The sequence below is a fragment of the Melanerpes formicivorus genome, unplaced genomic scaffold (genome assembly GCF_026170545.1).
Source record: "Melanerpes formicivorus ecotype bairdi unplaced genomic scaffold, bMelFor1.0.p_v2 SCAF_8, whole genome shotgun sequence".
Classification (NCBI taxonomy): Eukaryota; Metazoa; Chordata; class Aves; order Piciformes; family Picidae; genus Melanerpes; species Melanerpes formicivorus.
This window is the reverse complement of record NW_027142360.1, coordinates 17,798,532-17,823,758: the sequence shown is the minus strand read 5'-3', so window position 1 is coordinate 17,823,758 and position 25,227 is coordinate 17,798,532. Positions and strand designations below refer to the sequence as shown.

The 25,227-nt window shown below is 40.5% G+C and overlaps 1 protein-coding gene across 2 annotated transcripts in view; it reads left to right on the top strand.

The window, feature by feature from the left end:
• Nucleotides 1-25,227, top strand: part of LARGE1 (LARGE xylosyl- and glucuronyltransferase 1) — a 296,670-nt gene that overhangs the window by 80,745 nt on the left and 190,698 nt on the right. For both annotated transcript variants that reach the window (XM_068142337.1, XM_068142338.1), the window contains one exon: nt 2,220-2,406. In XM_068142337.1, coding sequence (XP_067998438.1) covers nt 2,301-2,406 — 106 coding nt within the window. In that variant the 5' untranslated portion in view covers nt 2,220-2,300. The remainder of the gene's footprint in view (nt 1-2,219; nt 2,407-25,227) is intronic.

The window sequence follows — 25,227 nt, the reverse complement described above, 5'->3', positions numbered from 1 at the left end:
AGAGGGACTGTTTATAAAGGCCTGTACTGGTAGGACGAGGGGCAATGGCTTCAAACTAGAGAAGCGTAGATTTAGATGGGATGTTAGGAATGAGTTCTTTAGCATGAGGGCAGTGGAACACTAGAACAGTTTGCCTAGGGAGGTTTCTGAGGACCCATCTCGAGTCCACACCTCGAGTACTGTGTCCAGTTCTGGGCCCCTCAGTTTAGGAAGGAGGTTGACTTGCTGGAACGAGTCCAGAGAAGGGCAATGAAGTTGGTGAGGGGCTTGGAGCACAAGCCCTACGAGGAGAGACTGAGGGAGCTGGGGCTGCTTAGCCTGGAGAGGAGGAGACTCAGGGGTGACCTTATTGCTGTCTACAACTACCTGAAGGGGGGTTGTAAACAGGCAGAGGTTGGTCTCTTCTCCCAGGCAGCCAGCACCAGAACAAGAGGACACAGTCTCAGGCTGCACCAGGGGGAGTTCAGGCTGGAGGTCAGGAGGAAGTTTTACACAGAGAGAGTGATTGCCCATTGGGATGGACTGCCCGGGGAGGTGGTGGAGTCGCTGTCACTGGAGGTGTTCAGGAGGAGACTTGACAGGGTGCTTGGTTACATGGGTTAGTTGGTTAGGTGGTGTTGGATGATAGGTTGGATGCGATGATCTTGAAGGTCTCTTCCAACCTGGTTTATTCTATTCTATTCTATCCTTGGAGATATTTAAGGTCAGGCTTGACAGGGTGCTGGACAAGCTGCCCACTGTGGGAGGTGGGACTAGCTGACCTTTGGAGGTCCCTTCCAACCCAAACCATTCTATGATTCTATGTAGCAAGTGTACAACAATGAAGCCAGGAAAATTTTTTCTTGTAAAATCTCTGGGGTGATGAATTCATTGCGTTGAAAAACTGACACAGTGGAATGCTTTTTGTTCTGACTCTGGACAAATTATAGTCTGATTTATCAGTTCCAAGGTCAGAGTACGATCATAGCTTTTAAACTGTAGCACAGTAAAGTGGGCTCCATTGAATGTTCGAGGAATTATCCATAAGTTTGTTTGATTACTGCAGCCAGGTACCTCCAGCAACATAGTTCTTTGAACCCATTTCCCTGGTCTATAATTCACAATTTTTCTCTAATTTGATTTCAGAATGGACTTTTATTGCAAGATGCTTGGAGTTGTAAAGCTCAGATATATTTTCATGACACAGAGTAGCCATTATTAATATGTCAGTCTAGAAATGGCTTAATTGCTTATTTCAGCTTAGTGCCAGTTTAAGCACAAGCCAAAGGGCACTGTTATTAAACACCTTGTACTGTCACAGTCTGTATTTCCCTGTCATTCATGTAGACCAGTTCTTTTTAAAATAGAAAGCATAGGTTCTTTCACACAAAATCTGAACTAGATTTGCATGGACTTAGTATCTTTCTTTCTCTAACTTCCCTAGTCTAACACTAGGTTTCTCTCCATAAAAAAAATTATGTAATTATGTGAAACATTATTTTTATGACCTGTATGCCTGCATTAGTGTAGCTATATTCGTTTTCCTGTGAATAAAACCCATTAGATTGTTTTAGCATCTTAGCCTCTCTGAAGTGCAGAACAATTATTTTAAGAAAAAGTTAAGATCAGATAAATTTTTTTTCATAAGAACAGTGATACTCTTTAGAATCTCATTCTTTTCTCATCACATATAGACTAAAGCTCCTCATGTATCCCCATTTTTGCTCATTCTTTTCCCTTTTATATAGCAGTTCATCAGCATTGCTTTTTGGTTAGCAAAAATGGATAATTTTAATAACACCCCTCTGCCCCCAGACTTTGCCTTTCATTTTCCAATTTGTTCTTTTGAGTTCATGACCATCTGTGACCAGCTCACTGTTGCACTGGTGTGACTTCTGCTCTTTGGGAGATAGTGAACAAATAGAGAAGGTTTTCTCTTATCTGACCAGGGGCACCAGCGCCCATAGACATCCAAGAGCCCAGGGTTTCTGTAGAGTAAAAGAGTGGCTTTGTGTCTGTTTAGGTGATATGATGTGCTTTATTGACTTACTGTTTTAGTGTGACTACCAAAACTTGCTTTATTAAGTAATTGTGGGTAATTTTGAAATGGGTACTGCTTTGCAATTACAGTAACCCTGTTTTTACCCTTGCTCATTTAGCTCTTTAAAAGCGCTGGCATAGTCTAAATTTCTGTAGAGAGATAAGATGTTAGTTTTATTTTTTTTTCCTTTCCTTTTCAGGAAGTAATATGTGGGAGGCTGTGGACTACTTGCTTCCAACATAGGAACAGCACTGGGTTGGGAATCTGCACTCCTGAGAGAATGCTGGGAATCTGCAGAGGGCGACGGAAATTCCTGGCTGCCTCTCTGACTGCTCTTTTTGTGCCAGCTGTTACATGGATTTATCTGTTTGCTGGGAGCTTTGAAGGTAGGTGGGGAATAATGCCTGAGGGTGAGGGATGGGGTGTTAAATGATTTGTTTCAAAATAGACAAATGTGAATCAGTCATCATTAATTTTAGTTTAAATAAATTTGGCTTGGCTTGCATAGGAAATAATTCCCAAGGTACCAAGAAAGGGCCTTCCTTACCTCTCACTTCTGAGTAGGAGGTGATTCCTGGCCCTGGTTATTTCAGTTTCCTCTTATTTTTGAACTTCTGTTTCTGATTTGCCCATGCTGTGATCTAGAAGTATTTAAAAAGGCATCCATTCTGCACATTCTATACACAATTCTTGTTTTTATAGTACCTGAGACCTGATATATATTGATGACATGTGACACTTGACTAATTTATGTCCCAAAAATTAGACTATCAGGAAGTGCCTAGTTAGGCAAACATGGAGGGCCTACAGTACAAGTCACTAAAATGTGTCTGGCATGGTTCTTTGCCTAGTGATCTCTTTTAGGTCATGGTCACTTAACCACAGGCTTTCTCTTGTTCAGAGAGCTGACGCTCAGTGGACAAAGGAACATGCAGTGGCATGTAGTTTGTGAAATGTCAGACAGTGGTGGGATGCTGCTCTGTGAGGTGTAGATGTAGCAGTAAAGAATTGAAATGTTTTATGAGCTCCTGATGTAGTTATTTAAATGCCTATATTGCCAAAACCTACAGACATGAGGTGTTTTTTTTTATTGCCTTTGTGTGAATATTGCTAGTTGAAATCAATGCCTCTGTGCTTATTGTGCTAGAAGGCTGAATACAGAAAAATCAGTTAATACCTATATAAAATACCTTTATAAAACTCAGTTTGAATCCATATCCCTCTGGGTGGTGGTGGGTTGCTGTAGCTGGGGTATCTTTCTGTTCTCTTCTTTCTTCAGATGATGCTCCTCAAGTTTTATAGGTACCTTCAGTTACATCAATGTAACTAGCACTTATAATCTCGTCTTTCTCCTGAACTTTTTTCTGGTCTTAAAGGAGATCAGCATTTTGGAGAGGTTGAGAGGGCTGAGAGATGCTGGGTCTCCTACTTTTTGTTACTTCATATCTTGCCCTTTTTTGTTGCTTTTTTTGGTGGGGGTGGGGAGATGGGGAGGGGAGATGGAGGATATTTTGTTTGGCAGCAGGTGTGTTATTTTGGCTAGTGTGGAAAAAAGGCTGATCAGCCTTTGTACTTATCTTAGCATGAGAAGAGGTGTTTCAGCCTTTAAAAACCTGTTCATACAGTAGTTTACAGTGTGATAATTTTTAAAAGGCATTGTTTAAAAAGTCAGGCTTCTTTCATGTAACACTGGCTGATGAATTTGTGCTTTGTTTCAAAATAAAATTGGATTCCAAGTTAAATTACAAGTAAGAGCATGCAAAGATTTTTAGTGTGTATCACATACATTTCTGAATTAGTTACCTGCCAGGTACAAATATTTGCTTATGCAAATTTATCTGGTTATTTAAAATTCTGCCTTAATGGGCAGTAACTCCATGAGCTTATTCTAGAATAAAACACTTATGGGATTTGTGTTAAATTGGAAATATAAGAGGTGCTGGCTGCACACTTGAAAACTAATGATCTGGCAGGTAGAATAGTACTGATTTTGTTTGAGTTTTAAAAGCTGAGCAAATGTAGGCCTCACCTTTTTGCTTTTCAAAGAATATTATACTGCCTTGTTGTAATGACTATTTTAATTATGCCCACAATTGATAACGGCATGCTGCTTTAAATCCCTGTGTGAGTAGAATATTTTGTTTTTAGAGAGAGCTCAATACAAATCTTGAAATTTGCTGCTTCGTGGTATTTGAAGTGACTTAAAGCTCTTGCTGTGAATTAAATGCAAACCAGGGAGCAAAGCCTATTAACTATTAAGAAGCCTTGCACTGTAAAAGGATTGGAAATTAAGTAAAGTTAGTTACTCTTTCTGTTATTTTTCTGTATCTGTTTTCTTACAATTTTTGGATGGGGCATAAGTTAAATCTTTGGTTAAAACCTAAATATCTAACTGAGTAGTAGCTGGCATGTTCCTGAATTTTTAGGTATTATGGGCAGAGACTTAAAGTAGTTTTGTCATTTTATGACTTCTTGGATTGTAGTTCACTATGTTTCTCACAGGTTATTTATGTTTTAAGCTGGTGTCAGCATGGATGCTGAGGAATTTCACATGTAACTGACTTCCAGACAGAGCATGAACGAGTAACCACCACACTAAACCTGACATTCTGGCTGGTTTTTCACCTATCTAATAGTCTACCCGTATAGACTATAAAATTGCAGCTTGGATACAAGGATGCTGTGGGAAAGCACATTGAAGGCTGTGCTAAATTCAAGGGAGATCATATTGCCTGGTCTTCCCTTATTCAAAGATCAAGTAATTTCATTACAGAAGGTAGTCAAGCTGGTCAAGCATGATTTACCCTTGGTGAATCCGTGCTAATTATTCCCTTGTCAGACCTGAGTATTTCTCCATTTGAAAGTATTTGCATAAAGTAGCCAAATCGCCTCTAAGTCTTCTTTTTATTCTACTAAGCTGAAAAGGCTGTGACAGAAAAAAAAAAGAATAGGGGAAAAAAAAAAAGTAGGTTTTTTGTTTTTCTTTTGCAGTTTGGTTTTTTTTATGTTCTCTTTTCCTTACTGATATTTGCAGAGCTGTGTCCGAAAATGGCATCTTCTTCATGTGATTAAGAACTACATTACTCATCCATGTGTTTACATCCAAGAACTTAAGTTACCCAGTTGCTGTAGCATGACAGTGAGATCTCATTTAGAAACCCTTTATAAGCATTTTGTTAGTGAATCTGTAACATGAAATATGCTCTAATGTAGTCAGTTCCTATGTTCTGCTTTATAAATAGTTTGCAATTCTCTAGGATAGAATTTTCCTTCATTTTGGGGGTTGTTTCTCTTGTCAGAAAGTACATTGCAGCCTGTTACTTCACAGTTGTCACTCAAACACTGCCAGTAAGATGCTTCCCTTGGAATATTCGTTGGAGGTGGCGTTACCCAAGTTGTGACAGCAACAGCTACTAAAAAATTCATTAATCTTACATAAATGTCTATTAGGGTTATGAACTAGAATATCAAAGAGCATTTTGAGTATAGTATAGCCTTTGAGCATACCTGGTTACTGTTGTTTGTAATAATGCACAAGGACAGCATAATTTCAGTTATCAGTTACTTTGAATGAAAAAGCTAATTGTTCCAACATTCCTCAGTTGCATTCTAAAGGCAAGGTAATAAATTAGGAAAGGTGGAGTGCATTTAAAAGAGGGAAGAGGAAATAATCAAATAATATGTGATGAATTTTCATTAGAAAGAAAATGGCAATTTCATTACCCAACAATTGCTCCAGAAATAGCATCATATTTCCAAGCTATATGGAGCAGTTTCCTATTCTTTTTACCATGAAGGTCATGTAAAATGGAGAATTGACACTGTAATTTGACACATGCTCTCTAGATTACTGATTGCTAAAAGCCAACCAAACAAATGGAAAAAAGCACAACCCACCACGTCCACTGTGTCTTTATGGCTTAGGCAGATTCAGTCTCCTCAGTTTTGACAGGACAAAAAGCATAGAATCATAGACTCAATAAGGTTTGAAGAGGCCTCAAGGATCATCAAGGCCAACCTGTCTCCCAAGACCTCATGACTACTAGACCATGGCACCAAGTTCCACATCCAATCCCCTCTGGAACACCTCCAGGGATGGTGACTCCACCACCTCCCTGGGCAGCCCATTCCAATGGCTAACAATTCTCTCTGCGAAGAACCACCTCCTCATCTCGAGGCTAAATTTCCCCTGGTACAGTTTAAGACTGTGTCCTCTTGTTCTGGTGCTGATTGCCTGGGAGAAGAGATCAATGCCCTCCTGGCTACAACCTCCCTTCAGGTAGTTGTAGAGAGCAATAAGGTCTCCCGTGAGCCTCCTCTTCTCCAGGCTAAACAATCCCAGCTCCCTCAGCCTCTCTTCGTAGGGCTTGTGCTCGAGGCCTCTCCCCAGCCTCGTTGCCCTTCTCTGGACGTGTTCAAGTGTCTTGATGTCCTTCTTAAGCTGAAGGGCCCAGAACTGGACACGGTACTCAAGGTGTGGCCTGAGCAGTGCTGAGTACAGGGGCACAATGATTTCCCTGCTCCTGCTGGCCACACTATTCCTGATGCAGGCCAGGATGCCATTAGCCTTCTTGGCCACCTGGGCACACTGCTGGCTCATGTTCAGCCAGCTGTCAATCAGTACCCCCAGGTCCCTTTGTGTTTTGCTGCTCTTCAGGCACTCTGACCATAGCCAGTAGCTCTGCATGGGAGCACCCAGCACTTGGACTTGTTGAATACCCCTGAGCTGCAAGTTCCTGTGGTGGATCCACTTCAGGTTGAAAGCCCTGAAGTGTCTGTGAAGCAGTCCTGTGTTTCTTTCACAGGAAAGAAACAATCAGCAATGTAACCTTAGGATGAAAACTTAAGAGAAGCTGCGTGAGATCAAGTAGGGAATTCGTGAGAGAGTGGGAAGACTACTGTGTTTTTTTTCTTAACTGCGAAGATAACATTTTAAAACCAGAGCTTGCCTTCTTTCCTAGGACATGCTTTCCTCAGTTGCCCTCTTTTCACTCCAGTTTTGGGCAACTATCGTTCTCTGACAGTATATTTTAGTCCAAGTAATCTGGAGAGACGTGATTGAAGCTGGAGTTGGGCAAACACCTCATAAAATACAATAAAGTGAAATGAAGGAAGGCTGCAAATATTCATCTTAGTATTTAAATGGATTCACTTTGCTGTTCACACTCTTGTTTTTGTATGCTTTCCATAAATATTCTAGTGAATATGTTAATTGGGAAGACTGTCTACAGAAACAATGATATCCAGTTTTAATATTCATGGGAAGCAGATTTTGAAATCATATTTGTGAGTACTTGAATCAGAAAACTGATTCTGGGAGTTCAGCTTTATCTGGTTAAGTGCCAGAAGTTTATCACATGATCCATGTGCATGATGAAAACTGCCTGCATTTTTAATACTTGCAGTGAGTTGCTCATAGGAAGAGGCAAGCAAATAATTAATTGCTAAAATGTCTAAGACACTTGCGACTGACAAACAAACATCAGAAAATAATCCCTTCACAGTCAACATAATCAGAAAGGGGCAAAATCTAAAATTGCTTTTTTCATTACGATTCACTCAGTTTGGCTGAATTTTATCTGCTGTGTGCCTCAACGGGATTAAACAAGAAAACTTAATCCAGTGTCCATTTAAAGTAGAAGTTTAAACTTCTGCACTGATCTTCAGTTAGAATAAAGTTCTGAGAAAAGAGGTTGTGAAGGGTGCCTTTGCATATATAATAAGGATGTTCCTGTGATGTGTGCCTCAGCAGGTTTACAGGAGATGTGTTCTAGTTAAGCCGGGCTTCATTGCAGCCCTGTCATAAAAGCTGGTTCTGTGTACATTTCCATTCAGGAGTAAATGGTGGTGAGTCTTTTATTATTATTTTTTCTTTAGGAGATATGGTATGAATTGCCACTCAAGCACCTCTGTCTCAACTGCAATCCAGATGCTTTCTTAAATATGTTTGCAGTTTATACTTGGGGACCCTACAAAAATAAAATCCATTGTTACACTAAAGAACTCAGGCCAAGTTCTGCTGTTTTATCCTGAAAAGCTTGTTTTCCTACAACACCCTTGTTTTCATAGTTTCATAGTTTCATTCAGGGTTGGAAGGGACCACAAGGATCATCTAGTTCCAACCCCCCTGCCATGGGCAGGGACACCCCACACTAGATCAGGCTGGCCAGAGCCTCATCCAGCCTGCTCTTAAACACCTCCAGGGACGGGGCCTCGACCACCTCCCTGGACAACCCATTCCAGGGCTTCACCACTCTCATGGTGAAGAACCTCCTCCTCACATCTAGCCTGAGTCTCCCCACCTCCATCTTCATTCCATTCCCCCTAGTCCTATCACTACCTGAGATCCTGAGAAGTCCTTCCCCAGCCTTCCTGTAGGTCCCCTTCAGATACTGGAAGGCCACAATGAGGTCACCTCGGGGCCTTCTCCTCTTCAGACTGAACAGCCCCAACTCCTTCAGTCTGCCCTCATAGGAGAGGAGGTGCTCCAGCCCTCTGATCATCCTTGTGGCCCTTCTCTGGACACGTTCCAGCACCTCCACATCCCTCTTGTAATAGGGGCTCCAGAACTGGACACAGTACTCCAGGTGGGGTCTCACCAGAGCTGAGTAGAGGGGGAGGATCACCTCCCTCGACCTGCTAGCCACACTTCTCCTGATGCACTTCTCCTGATGTTTTGGATATACAGGACACTGATGGAAGTTTGGTTGAAATACGCTGTTGACCAAAAGGTCCCTGCTGTGAAAGCTGTGCCTACTTCTCTGCTCATCATCTTTAGTGTACAATCCTCACAACTGGATTTTGTGTTACGGACGTGAGAGCTCTTATCTGTCATCTAAGAAAATAACATTAAAATTTGAATGTGTAAAGAGGTTTACTTCTCATTGTATGGGAAAAGTCTTGCTTATGAGCAGTGACTGGAAATCGGGAGTAGTTTCTGTGGCAAAATGAGGATGTTTTGTAGACGAATATGACATGGTCACATGAAGCTTTGGTAGGTCAAACTGTGGCATTTGTGAGGGGTGATGGTTGTTGGATTTTCTTTTCTCAACCACTCTTTCAATTGAGTTAAATAAAAAACTTACCATCCTGCTATGCAATTTTATCATCAAGTAGTAAGGTGCACTGAATAGCTCAACACCTAAATCTTGCTGTGAATGTTGTTTCTTCCTTAGCTTGCTAGGAATTCACATCCTTACACCAATTTCTCAGCAAATGCCGTGAATCTTGCAACAGCTGTTTCTTTTGTCAGCGTGTTGTGTCAAGTGAAAGTAAGACCTGATTGTTCTTTTGAATTCCAGTACAGGACACTCACATTCTCTTCTGACACTCATTTTAAATGTTCATGCATATTCATTCATAAAAGCAAGGTAAGGTGTAGGCTTACCTTTGTTCCTTTCTGTACATCTCTTGATTAGATGGAATGTTTTTATATTTCTAAACATGTCTACTGGTTTTGTCTTGGCTTTCTTTTTCTAGTCAGCTCTTAGTTTGTTGTTTCTGGCAGAAACATAAAGGTCAGAGTGAAAAGAAATTCTTTTATAAGAATAAGTTGCCAGCATCTTTGGAACAGGAATTTACTCTCGGTATAATCTGTAGGATTTCTCAAAGTTTTTGTTTCACTTTGTTCTTTGAGTAAAACCTTTGGGCCAAATGCAGTCTATAAATGTTGCATTCCTTCCAAAAATAAGAGACCTCTGGATGCCTAAATTCTGTTAGGGCCAAATGGAAGACTACTTCCTGAATATTTCTTGCTCCATTTCAAAGGTATGTACTTACTAACATTATAGTCAAAATGTTTTCCTGCAGAAAAACAGAAAAGCAAGATGGGCCTGTGTGTCTTGTTTTCAAAACTAAGCCAGAACCCTAAGAAGCAGTGCTTTGCTTTTTGAAACAAAATGTGCAAGATGAGCTTATGTGTCTTGTTTTCAAGCCTAAGCCAGACCCCTAAGAAGCAGTGCTTTGCTTTTTGAAACAAAATGTGCAATTTCTGATGTACTCAGACCTTCTTTTGAGTGCTGAAACTAATGTAGCCTGACCTGCGGTGATTGATGTCACGCAGCTGATTGATGTTGAAGTTGCTTTTCCTACAATTAGGACATTTATAAAACCTAGCTCACATATGGGTCTCTTGTTATCTAAATAAATCTTGAGCTCATGCTGCAGTGTATTTCTCAATGGTAGAATACACAGCATTTCTCATCTCTCCCTCTCCCTGTTCCTAATAATTGCAGAAGCTTTGTTTACCTCTAGCACAGTATTTTGAAGTGAACCAATGAGTTTTGGGGGCAAACAGGCAAGCAGGTCAACAAATTTATCTGGACAGAATGAAAAAAAAGCATGCAACACAAATGTTTAAAAAGATTGAAAGGAAAATTTAATATTTTCATTCTGGTGAGTGCAACAGTTAGAACAATTAATTTACAATAATTGATTTTGATGGAGGTTTTTGTGTTTGAGATTTGTGGGTGCTGTTTTGGATCATGCAGAAGTTTGAAAGCAGGACAGCAGCTTTCATCTTCAGTGTCTTCCAGCACTTTAATTCTTAATGTCTATTTAAATGTGCCTAGTAGCAGAATGAGAAGTAGTCAAGGTAAACTCAAACCAAACCAACAAAAAACACACTTGAAGAGGTACTACATATATCATGTGTGCTCATTCTGATATTCTACAGATAATGCTCTGACATGTTTTAGGGAAAGCAACTGTGAAGGTTAATATCCTGATATGGGATGGATGTGTCATAGGTACACTTAGTTTAAGAATATCGCGGTCTTCAACGCACCTCTTTATTTGATCTTTACCCTTTTCAAATATTTTACAGTCATGATAGCAATCAGGCTTTTCAGTTGAGTAGTTATTTCCCTCCCTTGAAGTTTTACCTCTCTTTTGTTGTTTTCAGTTCTGCAATTCTTGCTTTGAAACTTGGATCGATGAGATATTGTTATATGTACTTAGATATCCTTGGACAATCAAATGAGATGGACAGCCACAAAAACATTCATCTTGGTTCACTCAACTTTGTAGATACCAGCAATAGCAGGAAAAGCTGATGAGTGGGAGAATTACATGTTTTTAGCCTGAGATTAGGAACAAGTTATCTACCATGAGGGTCATAGAACATTGGAAGAGGCTGCCTAGGGAGGTAGTCAAGGCACCATCCCTGGAGATATTTAAGTTGAGGCTTGACAGGGCTCTAGGCAGCCTCATCTAGCTGTGGATGCCCCTGCTTACTGTAGAGGGAGGTGGACCAGATGATCTTTGGAAGTCCCTTCCAACCCAGACCATTCTGTGATTTCTTTCCAGTTCAAAAATGTTCAAGTGATTTCAGCTGTTGTCCTGTAGTCATTTTATCTAACCCCACCATCCTTCTCCATAGTCCTGTGAAACACGAGTCAAAGTCCAGGATGTAAACATCAAGATTTAAAACCTCCTTTTTCTTCTTTATAATTCTGTTCAGCTTTTAAGTTGCAAATACCACTTTGCAGAGATCCATAACTCAAGGAGAGAACTCAAAGTAGTGAAGTTAAAATTACAAAAAATGTTGGGTTAATCACATTTTCCTAATCCACATTTCACAGTCCATAACAGAATGTGTTTGAGTTCAGTGCATTTACTTCAATTAAAAAAACAAACAACAAATGATAAAAAGATAAAACCTTATGGACCTGTTTAAAACATTTTGCTGTCCAAATGAAGTGTTTCTTAATGGGAGAGTTTTCCAGTGATCTTGTGATAACAGGTTTATACCTATTCTAAAGAAGAGATTGATGGTCTGCTCTCTGCATACCGATTCCTGAACTTCTTTAGATGCCCAGTGAAATCACCATCACCAACACATACTTTAAGACAGCTGGTGAGGGGTTTGGAGCACAAGTCCTTCAAGAAGAGGCTGAGGGAGCTGGGATTGTTTAGCCTGGAGAAGAGGAGGTTCAGGGGAGACCTTATTGCTGTCTACAACTGCCTGAAAGGAGGTTGTAGCCAGGTGGGGGCTGGTCTCTTCTGCCAGGCAACCAGCACCAGAACAAGAGGACACAGTCTCAAGCTGTGCCAGGGGAGGTTTAGACTGGATATTAGGAAGAAATTCTTCATAGAGAGAGTGATTGCCCATTGCAATGGGCTGCCCGGGGAGGTGGTGGAGTCGCCATCACTGGAGGTGTTTAGGAGGAGACTTGATGGGGTGCTTGGTGTGATGGTTTAGTTGATTAGATAGTGTTGGATGATTGGTTGGATTTGATGATCTCAGGTCTCTTCCAACCTGGTCTGGTCTGGTCTATTCTATTCTATAGAATAGTATCTTACAACATTGGATCCCATTAAGGTCTCCTGAGTTGGAAAACCCCAAATGCATATCTCTAAAGTAAACTGCACATGTGATTGTAGCACAGTCAGACCTGTGTAAGTAGCTGTAACTGAGTGAGCACAGGTACTGTTAGGTGTAGAGAGAAGCCTTTATTTAGAGCAGAAGAAGCCTGAACAGCTTGTAAACGGTTTTCTAGGCAGTGAAGCCCAGGCCCCTACATCTTCAAAGTGACCATTTGTTTTTCCTAAATAGATTACAATCTGTGCATGTTGACTGTTGCTACATGCTACACTAGCATCTTCATTTGGCTGTCTGTACACAGGATTGAGATTGTCATGGTGTAGTTTAATATCAAAGAATGCTTCATAGCATTTGGGTAATATAGAGAAGATTATTCCTGGAGCTGAAATGAAAGCATAGTTAACAAGACAGAAATATTCTTATACGCTGGAAAAGGCTTCAGGAAATTGATGGAACAAAACCAAAGAGCTATCTGTTTATTAGGTGATTGCATAGAGGAAAAAAATAAATAAATCTAAAAGTAGTTGTATTCCTCCCCACCATTTTCACCCTTTCCTATTTTATCACTCATCATTCCTTCTTTGCATGTCAGTACACCTCCCCTAGAGTAGTTGTAGCACTCTTTTCTTGAATGTCAGTTTCAAAATGAAACTGGTGGACAAATTTATAGATTCTCCAAAAAAATCTCACAGAACAGGTACTGATGGTTGGCTGCTGAAGATATGCAGATTTTTACCATCAGAGGGACTTATGACAATCAGTATCTCTAGTTTAGTGCAGGCTGTATTATATTCTGGAGTTGACAGAATAATGCTGGCAGTTTATAGACTGTATACCTTCATATAGAATAGAATAGCATTAACCAGGTTGGAAGAGACCTTTGAGATCATCAAGTCCAACCTATCATCCAACACTATCTAATCAACTAAACTGTGGCACCAAGCACCCCATCAAGCCTCTTTCTAAACACCTCCAGGGATGGTGACTCCACCACATCCCTGGGCAGCCCATTCCAATGGCCAATAACTCTTTCTATGAAGAACTTCTTCCTAACATCCAGCCTAAACCTCCCCTGGTGCAGCTTGAGACTGTGTCCTCTTGTTCTGGTGCTGGTTGCCTGGGAGAAGAGACCAACCTCCACCTGTCTACAACCTCCCTTCAGGTAGTTGTGGACAGCAATAAGGTCTGCCCTGAGCCTCCTCTTTTTCAGGCTAAGCAACCCCAGCTCCCTCAGCCTCTCCTCACAGGGCTTGTGATCCAAACCCCTCACCAGCTTTGTTACCTTCTAGATCACATCGAAGCTTTTCTTCTAGTCACATTTCTGAATTTGATTTCACAACTGAATAAATTAGTCCATCTTGCTCAAAAGTCCGTGCTTTAATCTTTGTCCTGATTTTTGTGGTGTCAAGGTAGGAGGTAAAAGATGAGAAGTGGATGATTAAAAAAAAAAAACAAACCCTAGATAAAAAAGGATCATTTTAACTATTTTTAGATTCATATAAAACAAGCAATTATGACTAAAAGATATGGCTGCACTCAAAGTGCACTGCAAGAAATATCACCTTGAGAACTATAGATGAGGGTGCTGCAGTGCAGCAGTTACCAAAACATATAGCTGTTTTTAAAACAGAGATAAATACATAGGGTAGTTACTAACTAATCAGGATGATCTGTTGCCATACCAATAATAATTGCCCAAGCAGATTCTTTGTGTTGGGCTCCAGGTTACAGTACCTTTTCAGCTGTGAAAAATAACCCCTCAAGGGGAAAAAAAAAAATCAAATCAAACAGTTTCATCTGCAAGTTACAAATTACTAAATTTAATAAACGAGTTCTGTTTGAGCACAACTTTGACAACAAGTTGTCTGTGAGATCGAGGCTCATAAATGTTATATGTTATTGATCTTGTAATTGTGATTCTCCAAATAAAGCACAAAATCACTTTACAGTGTTTACAAGTTACCTTTACAGCATTAACAGATAGAAGATTGTGGGTTTCCGTAGCATTAAGGCATTCGGTATTCTAGACTCAGGTTCAGTTAATACCAGAGCTTTAATATTTCCCCATCAGTAAATTTCCTACCTGTCATTGGATCTAATGTAACCCAAATCTCTGATTTGGCTTGTTAACTTTAGCAGGAATAATATTTTCAGATGAATGGCTACTATAAAAGTCTGCTTTTTATTCTCTACTAATCAAACTGTTATAATGCCTATCCCGACTGATCTACACTGACTGTAACAGAGATTTCTTTTGGTCTGGAAATGTAATACATTCAGAATGTTTTCTGTGAGCATTCACTATAATAGATTAAGTTGTTTTACCTCTTGCTTCAGTGCATTGTAAACCCAGGGGTTTAAGGTAGAAATCTCAACAGAGAAGTTACATTTTATAAAATATCCTTACAGGAACCAAGTATGAAAATCTACCTGCCCAGCTACACATAATTACTAGTTTCCAGGGAACTCCAACTAACTCTCTTTCAAGCTTTGCCAGTATACACAGAGGTAGGGAAATCTGAAAATAATGATTATCTAATGTATTTGATTTGGGTGAAGGTATTAGTTCCCTGTTCATGTGCACTTGAATGAAGATAGGCTGAATTAAGTAGTCTTCCTGTAGAATGCAAATGCCTTTACCCCAAACCATCGAAATCTACTATTTGTCTCCTTTAAATTGTAAAATCTTGTTTGCTCAAGAGCTGCCTTGTAATAACCTGACTTCAGAGCTGCTGCTGGTGACTTTCAACTGCATTTTGAGTTTCTTGCTTTAGGAAATTTAAGAGCAGAACGTACCTCGCGTTATTTTTGTCCTTTATTTCCTCTGCCCAATTTAAATATTCTCCTATGTCCCCTTTCTCTTCAGCTACCATACTTGCACCTCAGTGATTTGATACTAATAGCAAAGATTAAGCAGTTTCAGCTCATCAGAGAAGAGATATTAATCATCCTCAGACCCAATGAGAAGTTTAATTTTCTGCTTCTCTTTTTTCACTAAGCTCTGGCGGCTGTCACTCGCACCGATGTCTGCGGGACGTTTAATAATCTGCTTCTGAAGATGCATTTCAGTGGTTTCTTTCCTTTTATTTCCTCTATCTCAGTGAGTTTCCTCATTGCAGGCTTTAATTGAAGACCACTGTTAGGAGATGGAGAGAAGAAAATCATTACTTGAACAAAGCTAGTTCAGCGACTCGTGTGTTTTATTATACTCAGGAGGAAGTTGGGTTAAATAGATTCATAGAATCAACAAGGTTGGAAAAGACCTCAAAGATCAAGTCCAACCTGTCACCCAAGATCTCATGCCTAGTGGACCATGACACCAAATGCCACGTCCAGTCCCCTCTTGAACACTTCCAGGGAAGGCGACTCTGCCACATCCCTGGGCAGCCCATTCCAATGGCTAACAACTCTCTCAGTGAAGAACTTTCTCTTCACCTCAAGCCTAAACTTCCCCTGGTGCGTCTTGAGACTGTGTCCTCTCGTTCTGGTGCTGGATGCCTGGGAGAAGAGACCAGCCCCCTCCTGGCTATAACCACCCTTCAGGTAGTTAAAGACACTGAAAACCATGGGAAGTGTTGTTTTGGTATAGAGTAGAATTAACCAGGTTGGAAAAGACCTTTGAGATCATCAAGTCCAACCTATCATCCAGCACTATCTAATCAATGAAACCATGGCACCAAGCACCGCATCCAGTCTCTTCCTGGGCAGCCTCACTACTTGTTCCCTTCAAAAATGTCACATCCTCCCTGTCCCCGGTTTCATAGTTTCATAGTTTCATTCAGGGTTGGAAGGGACCACAAGGATCATCTAGTTCCAACCCCCCTGCCATGGCCAGGGACACCCCACACTAGATCAGGCTGGACAGAGTCTCATCCAGCCTGCTCCTAAACACCTCCAGGGACGGGGCCTCGACCACCTCCCTTGACAACACATTCCAGGCTTTCACCACTCTCATGGTGAAGAACCTCCTCCTCACATCTAGCCTGAATCTCCCCTCCTCCAGCTTCATTCCATTCCCCCTAGTCCTATCACTACCTGAGATCCTGAGAAGTCCTTCCCCAGCCTTCCTGTAGGCCCCCTTCAGATACTGGAAGGCCACAATGAGGTGACCTCGGAGCCTTCTCTTCTGCAGACTGAACAGCCCCAACTCCTTCAGTCTGTCCTCATAGGAGAGGTGCTCCAGCCCTCTGATCATCCTTGTGGCCCTTCTCTGGACACGTTCCAGCACCTCCACATCCCTCTTGTAATAGGGGCTCCAGAACTGGACACAGTACTCCAGGTGGGGTCTCACCAGGGCTGAGTAGAGGGGGAGGATCACCTCCCTCGACCTCCTTCAGTCTGTCCTTTTTTGTACCTATTTATTTATTCGTGCCTCAGAAGTTGGGTCAAATTCATGGTAGAATGCTGTGTGGGGTACAGCGAGTCAAGGGATGAAGAAAATGACTCCACATAGAGAACTTCATAACTTCTATCATATAGTTATATTGGTCTCTGGTGTTGTTGTAGATGACATTACTGCAGCATAGGAAAGGCTTTTGCTAACTCAGTTAAAACAGTTTCCAAAACGACATATGTATCAATAAAAGCAGTCATATGGGGTGCTATGCTGGTTGACATAGCAATATCTGATTAAAATGGCATGTCATTTGAGACTGGCACAAGCTTATCTTAGAGAGAAGCCCTAAATGGAACAAAATAATTTTCTCAGGTGATGCCACAAAAGTGTCACCTGTTGACTACAGTAAGACAGCGAAGTGTTGCCTGTATAGGTGTTAATGTGCAATTTGCATATCCCATGTGTTTAGGGATTTGTTTTCTCAGCTCCTGAATAATTTTAAAAGTGGAGATCCATTAGGAGTAGCAGGTTACAGTTTTGTAAGAGAAGAACAGCTCAGGCTAAGACAAAGCAACACAGGGAGTTCAAAAGCACAATGGTTAGTCTTCTGTATGTGTCAAGTAGACATCTTGGATTAGATTGTGGGCTTGCTGGTTGAACAGTAATGCAGCTGATTAATTTGCACTGCACATGCTGTGAAAGCACTTAAGTAAAATACAAAGCAATTCATAATTGTGGATGCTACCATGCCTGGCCTTGCCAGCTCTGATGCCTGGTTTTGGGTCAGCGTTTCTTCTGTCTAAAAAACATACCTCTTCAAATTTGAAGAGGCTGAAGCTGAGCACCACCAAGTGAGAGTAGGTATCACAGAAATAACTGGTGAAGCTTGGGAATTGTGTATTTTGTGGGTTTCAATTGTGTGGTGGGTTTCTAACTGTGTAGTGAAAACTTAGGACATATATCCAGGATAAAGGGAAAAACATATTCCTACTTAATAGTATCAATTATTTGTCTCCAAAGAAAACAGGAGACATGCTGTTACCAGGTTTATGGAGATGACAGACAAGGATACAGCAGAAAAAAAGTACATAAGGAGATCTTTACTTCTTCAGGTAGCAAAAGTAGGGTAGAAACATCAGAACTTCACAAATGCAGTAATATGAGATGTTTGAAGTATTGTTTCTAAAAGTGTTGTAGTCAAAGTGTATCTTAGTACTGTCCTGAAGCATATGGTGGAAGGTCAAACCTCTTCCTTGGGCTGTTTGAAAAGAGAAGTGTTGATAAATAGCAAAATTCTCAGGAAGATGAGGACTGCACATTTGTATTCAATGCTGCAAGCTGACTAGACTTTTCGTTGCATACAGAAGTGGATTTGATCTGAACATAACAAGTTACAACCTTAAATTGCAGCCATGGGAGATTTAGGTAGAGTTTGACAGGTGAAAAGGCAGCTCTGAACAGAAGGAATGTGAAGTGTCTTGACAGATCACAAAGAGGAGTTGTGGAATCTCTACTGCAAGAATTTTTTTTAAGGCAGGACAATGTAATGTCAAGATAAGTTCAGTGTTTGTAGGTGTAAATTAAGGCACCTTGGGAAAGAATAATCTTCCCCATTTTTGATACAGGCTAGGGGAGGATGTGATAGCAGCCCTGCAGGGAAGGACCTGGGATTACTGCTGGACAAAAAGCTAAACATGAGCCAACAATGTGCAATTCAGAATGGAAATCACATCTTGGGCTGCATCAAAAGAAGCATGGCCGACATTTCAAGAGAGGTGATTCTGCCACTCTGCTCTGGTGAGCCCTGGAGTACTGTGTCCAGCTCTGGGGCCCTAAACACAAGAAACACATGAATCTGATGGAGAGGGTCCAGAGAAGGACCAGAAAAATGATCCAAGGGCTAGAGCACCTCTCCTGTGAACACTGGCTGAGAGCTGGGATTGTTCAGCCTGGAGAAGACAAGGCTCTGGCAAGACCTTACAGTAGCCTTCCGGTACCTGAAGGGTCCTACAACAAAGCTAAGGAAGGACTGTTTACGAAGGCATGTGGTGACAGAACAAGGGGCAATGGTCTTAATGCAGAGAAGGGTAGATTTAAGTTGGACATTAGGAAGAAATTCTTTACTGTGGTAGTGTTGGAGCACAGGGTTATTCAGAGAGGCATTGAAGGTCCCTACATTCAAGGTCTGGCTTGCTGGATCTCTGAGCAACCTGATCTATTTAAGGATGTCCCTGCTTACTGATGGGGATTTGAACTGGATGACTTCTAGAAGTCTCTCTTCCAACCCAGTGCATTCTATGGTTCTATAGTGGACTCTTTAGGTGATTGTCACTGCTTTGAAACTAGATCTTAGACTTTTGATGAATATTCCTAGAAAACCTGAATTTGCCACTGGAGCAGCCATAGGCAAAATTTGATAAACCTTGCTGCTTGTTAGAATTGTATTTTCCCATTACTTTACCAAATTGAGAGCTTTCTAATAACAGGAGGCAGGGCAGAGCTTTTCAGATGAATAGATACTGTTAATACTAAGACAAATGTTTTTTGTCAGATCAACAGTACATTTAGGATGGAAATGGGAGGAAATATCTGTTCATCAGATCAGTACCTTCCTGGCACAGCCTCTCAGTAGGATTAATGAAAGGCGAAAAGCTCTCACTAGTTCTAAGGTAAAACTTGAGCTGTTTAAGGAAGGGCTTACATGATATATCAGCATGGGACAACTGGGCCTTAGCTCAATAACTGAAAAGGTCCCTCCTAATCCTGTGTGGTATCTTTGCAAATATATTCCCTTTTTTGCTTCATGGAACCCTCTTGAGTTCCACTGAACAGGCAATAATCTCCTTTGCTAGAGAAGGTGTATTATTTGGAGATTATGTTTTGGCTTCTTCATGGTTTTAAAACACCATCTTTAAGGATTAAAGCAGCAGCAGAGCTGATTATTTAGTGGGTACTTCTTGATGAGGTAATGACTTGCCTTCATTATGAAGTATTTTTTGATCTACTGATGAAAAACACTATATAGCTTAGGTAATACTGTTATTATAATGGAGTGCTGGGGACTAATTAGTCACACCAGCCTTTTAGGTAAAGTAAAAGAAGTGTTGATGGAGAAAAAGGAATGCTGTTAAGCTTCAGGAATGCTGCTTGTAAGTCTTTTGAGTGACAGTCTCTCTGTGTAACCTGAACTACACAGAGCAGTACTGTGGTAAAGTGGATTTCTTTCAAAGTGGGTGGTTCAGGGAATGCAGTTTGTAAAGAATCACACGGTGTGCATTGAAAAAGCTCTGATCTACCTGCTATTGCTTTGCCTGGCACATTGATTTTCCTCCTACTGTACTTGCTGTCCTGAAGGGTACGGAAGCGTTCTGCAAAATGCAGACTTCATCCTGAGATTTTGAGAAGCTGTAGCTCCCAATGACTTAGATTTTATTTGTGGGGAGTTAGAGTTCATCATTATCAAACACAAAAAGCCCTTTGGAAACATTGCACAAGAAGGAAGATTAAGGTATGAGGTGTAACATTGTAGCATGCTAACATGGTGGAAGCTTAAAGATAAGCATAGTTGTTATAGTCTCATTTGAACAAAATATAGGGGCATACTGGCCTAGTACTACCAAAAAAAAAACACCCCAAAATACAGTGATATTGTTATTAAGTGGCTATGCTCTCTCTTCCTATCATGCCCAAACCTTGTTCAGTCATAGTGACTGAACTCACTGTGGCTAACTGGGTCCCTAATACAGTATGTACAGCTGTTGTTAGATGGAATTGCAGTGTCCTGTTTGTCCCAACCTGCATTTGTAAGATAATGATCACCGGTTCACTGATGCAGTTCCCATGCATTTTGGTGCTTATTCAAGTCAGATAACCAAACAAACCTAGACCCAGACCCATCTTGCAAGTCTTTTGCACTCATGGTGCTAAATTTCTGTTGTCCAAGTCTATAGATTTTTGTAACTGAAAGTCTCCCTGAATTATAACTTTGTGTTTACATGTGGAAATGATTAGATGGAAACAACTTTTTTTTTGGACTTGCCTCCCCTTTCACATTTTTTTCCAATGCTCATGAAATGTTGGGTGGTGTTTTTAGCACTACGAAGCCATTCCATGTAGAGAAGAATGAGTTAGAAACTCTTCTGAATTGAGAATGAGCAGAATTACTACCAGCACTCTAAGCAACTTGGTTTTTATGGTTACTGGAAAAAAAATAAATCTTCTGTGATAGAAGTTCAGTTTTTCATAGTTTCATTCAGGGTTGAAAGGGACCACAAGGATCATCTAGTTCCAACCCCCCTGCCATGGGCAGGGACACCCCACACTAGATCAGGCTGGACAGAGTCTCATCCAGCCTACTCTTAAACACCTCCAGGGACGGGGCCTCGACCACCTCCCTGGACAACACATTCCAGGGTTTCACCACTCTCATGGTGAAGAACCTCCTCCTCACATCCAGCCTGAATCTCCCCACCTCCAGCTTCATTCCATTCCCCCTAGTCCTGTCACTACCTGAGATCCTAAGAAGTCCTTCCCCAGCCTTCCTGTAGACCCCCTTCAGATACTGGAAGGGGTGTTTCTAATTGCTGAAACTAGTTTGTAAACCAAATTGCTGAAACAGTAATTGAAGATCAAAAACATTTATAAGAGCATATACAAGTGTGTACGGGTAAGATAGGAAGTTGTGTTCCTGCTTGCATAGTTGTTTTTGGAAACAAAGGGTCACTGCCATTTAAAACAAGGGTAGAGAAACTTTTATTGTCTATTTATTTATTCTTTATAGTATCTTCTGCATGCAACTTTTGGGAAAGGTGTTGATGAGTTCTCGTCTGTGAGATCCAAATGTGAGACTGGTTAAGCGTAAATAGGTGTTTATTCACTGGGTAGACCTTGAATAACTTTCAAGATATAAAGGAACCTCTAGGAATCTTTTATTATACTTTTTCAAGATTATGACATGAATGTGACAAACTCAATCTTTTATAAAATAAACATGACTCAGTATTTTTGAGACTTTAAATGATTGTAGAGAAGCCATACAGCCTTTTGGCTGTAGTACTCTTGCACTCTAATAAACTTGAGTGTCTTCTAAAAAGAAGAGAAGTTTCTCTGTCATTAACCACACAAAATGAAATAACTCTCTCTTTCTTCCACTTGACATTTTACATAGGTGGAGATTGGGTGCTTGGTGCCATGGATTAGTGGATTAGGTGGGTTGGATTGGTTGATAGGTTGGACATGATGATCTTGAAGGTCTCTTCCAACCTGGTTTAGTCTATTCTATTCTATTGTCTTGGAAGGAGTACCAGATTAGAAAAATACACCCTGTAGTCTAGATACAAAAGAAAGACTGCAGGAGATTCATCAAGGTTTTGCTAGGATAGGCAGAGTAATTTGAGCACCATGGTTGTTGTTACCCAGAGTATTTGAATACTTGTCTCCATTTCAAGTTTCATTGACATGAATGGGGATATATTTCCTGGCTTCATATTTTTATGTAACTCTTGCTGATAGTAGATTATTTAGCCATCCCTTACACATAGTGGTGCCCAGTGTCTGTAGTCCCTAATTTCTTTGCCCCTAATTCCTTGCTGAAGACTTTTTATTGTGATTCTATATATATGTTTGGCTTCACAGTAGACTCTGGCAAGAACAGTTCATCACATAAGCAAGAAAATGTTTAAACACTTAAGTGCACTTTGGACACTGCACTTTGGAAATCATCCTACTTTCTTCCAATTCACTGTTTTCCAGAGGGCATGCTGCATGGCCATTCTGACAACCACAGCTTGATGGACAAAATCAAAGGCAGTGTCCATATGTGTTGTTTACTGAGAATTCTTAGTAGTTGCTATGTCTGTTGTTTCATTCTTACATTGTTTGCTGGTCAGCTTTTATGTAGCAGCCTCTCTGAGAAATGATGAAGCAACTGGAAAAATAACAACACAAAACCAACCAATTAAAAATAAATTCACCATTCAAACTTTTCTGTATCTGATTTTCATACTTTTGCCATCTCGTATTGCATCACAGCCCGTCACTTTGCCATGCTCTAGTGTATGCTTATACATACCTCTGTTTTTTCTTTCATATTTCTGCTTGATTACCCTCTATCACCTTCAGCTTCACTCACTCAAAATCCTGTTCCTGTTCCTCTTACAGTCACAGTGGTTCACACATCCCTCACACTTCCTCTTTCCTCAGTGTTTTCACACCTTGAGCCCTTCTATACCTTTTGTGTTGTACTTCTTTTTCTGTGCTTCATTTCACACTGTCTCTCTGTCACATATGTTCAATTCTCCCTATTTTATCACTGGAGCCCTGGGGGTATGTTTGCAGTGCTGCCTAGCAGGAATAAGGGCTGCTATTCTAGTATTTCTCTAATAGTCTTTATGTTCTTCGTTCAGCACCAATGATGGCGTGATCAGAAAATCTTAACCACTTTTTGTTTCCCTCCACATGTACATCATTAATTTTCTACCTGTCTCTCTTTTATTTAAAGAAAAAAAGAAAAGGAAAGAAAAAAAGAAGAAATCTCATTTGCTCCCTCTCTTAAAAATATATTTGCACTAGAAAAACAACTGGAGATACAAACCCAGGCAACACTGGTCAGCAAAGTTATAACATGTTCTGTCCAAAAGTCCCCCAGAGGCTGGAAACAGCTGAAAGAGAAGAGTGTTTCATCCTCACAGATATAACAGACAGGATTCAATATGGCTCAGATGTTTCTTTCTGTACAACTGTGATATTTCAGAATAGAGAAGTTATGCAAATCAGTTGTGCACAGTTCACCTGTCACTTGCTTTCTTATGCTGTATATTCCACTAAATATACCTGCTTAGTTATACTTAATATAAAAAACCCAAACTCCACTGACTGCAGTTTCTGTGGTGTATTGAGACTCCTTACATGGTAATTAGTTATCCTTGTTATGAGTAAACTCTTAACCAATTTAGCTTCCTATTTATATTTTATTCTTTTGTGTGACATAGTCTTAATCTCTGTTACTTGTTGCATAAGGTTTGTTTGCACAGATTTGAGTGCTGGTTAGGAGCATTTATATTTAGGGCTTCCACTGAAGCAAATGTGATTCGAAATGAAGTGGCCAACCAAGAGTACTAGAAAGGTACAAGGTTTTCAAATACTTTCTTCACAAAACCATTCACTGATTCTCTCTGCTTAATGTTTGTAGTTTAGCATGCTGGGCTAATGGTAGTGTTGTTGGAGGGTGTTTGTGCTCATGGTTAGCTAGTTGCTAGATTGTTTTAGCCTGTAACTAATGAAAGTAGGAAAAATACAAAGCAAGGCATGATCTTCCTTCACAAAGAGTAGAAGCTATCTTTTTCAGTGATTTCTGATGACATCTGAGGGCTGGAGGGAAAGAGATGCTAGGAGGGAGTAAAGATGCTTAGATGTTTTGAAGGAATAAGCAAAGACATTCATTCTGATACGATACCAAAATTCAAAGTATATCTACATTGCATTTTAAAGCAGAGTTGGAGTGCTGCTGTGGCATATCCAGTACCATGACAGCATGGATATTCTGAGATTCCATGTGCAGCCCAAACTGAGACAGTCTTTCTGTTGCCAGTGTCTGAACTAGTGAATGAAAGCATTTCTGTTGTGTCTGTGCTTCAGAGCTACCATGACCCATCAGCGCGGTTAGAGATAGAGTGCTTAGTGTGATAGGAGTATGGAGCAAGAAGGGACCCCAAGAGTAAAGGGACTAAAAAAAGACAACAGAGGAGAACAGAGTCCTTTCCAAGTCACTGATCCATCCAGTTATGTTTTGTTTCTCAGGCAGCACCTGCTTTCTTCTAGGGAGGTTTGGATATCCTATTGGTAAGCAGAGAGGGGGCAATTTATCTCCTACCTTCTATTTCTTCCTGTCAGATATTTGAAAAGCCTTGGGGCAGAAGATTCAACAGAAGTCCCAAATTATTAATTAGTAATTATTGCAGTGAGTCCTTTTAGTAATTATGGGCCATTATTTTGATATCTCTACTCAAAGTAGACCTTCCAAAGTCTGAAAGGCAGTTTGCTTTAGAAGATACTTAAAGAACATAAAAGTTATCAATGATGTGCCTACAGATATGTCATTTTTTTCTACAGGAATAAAATTACTATCTTTTAGAATGATGGAGTTTTAAACAGATCATGAGAGTTTGAAGCACATTTTTCTTTGGGAACAGGGTTTGAAAGGGAAAAAATGTTATTCCCTGTTTCTCATGCTTTCCTTTGAGTCTTGGGCTGTTTGAATTGCAGATGAGGCCTGTGTAACAAATGTCTATCCAGAACAGAAGTGCACGTTATCTGAAGAGAAAGTGAGCAATTTGGGCTTGATAAATGGACAAGCAAAACTGTGCCCATTATGCAACATCTGCAAAAAGGGAAATGCTAGGTGCAATTAGGAAACAATGGTAAATGTACTATATAGGAAATGGCAGAAGAAGGTAGTCTGCTCCTAGCTTGAGATCTGCTTTGGTTAGAGTGGGAATTCTCCCTGCCAGCAGCACAGTGGGATATGAAACACAGCTCTCTTTACTGTAG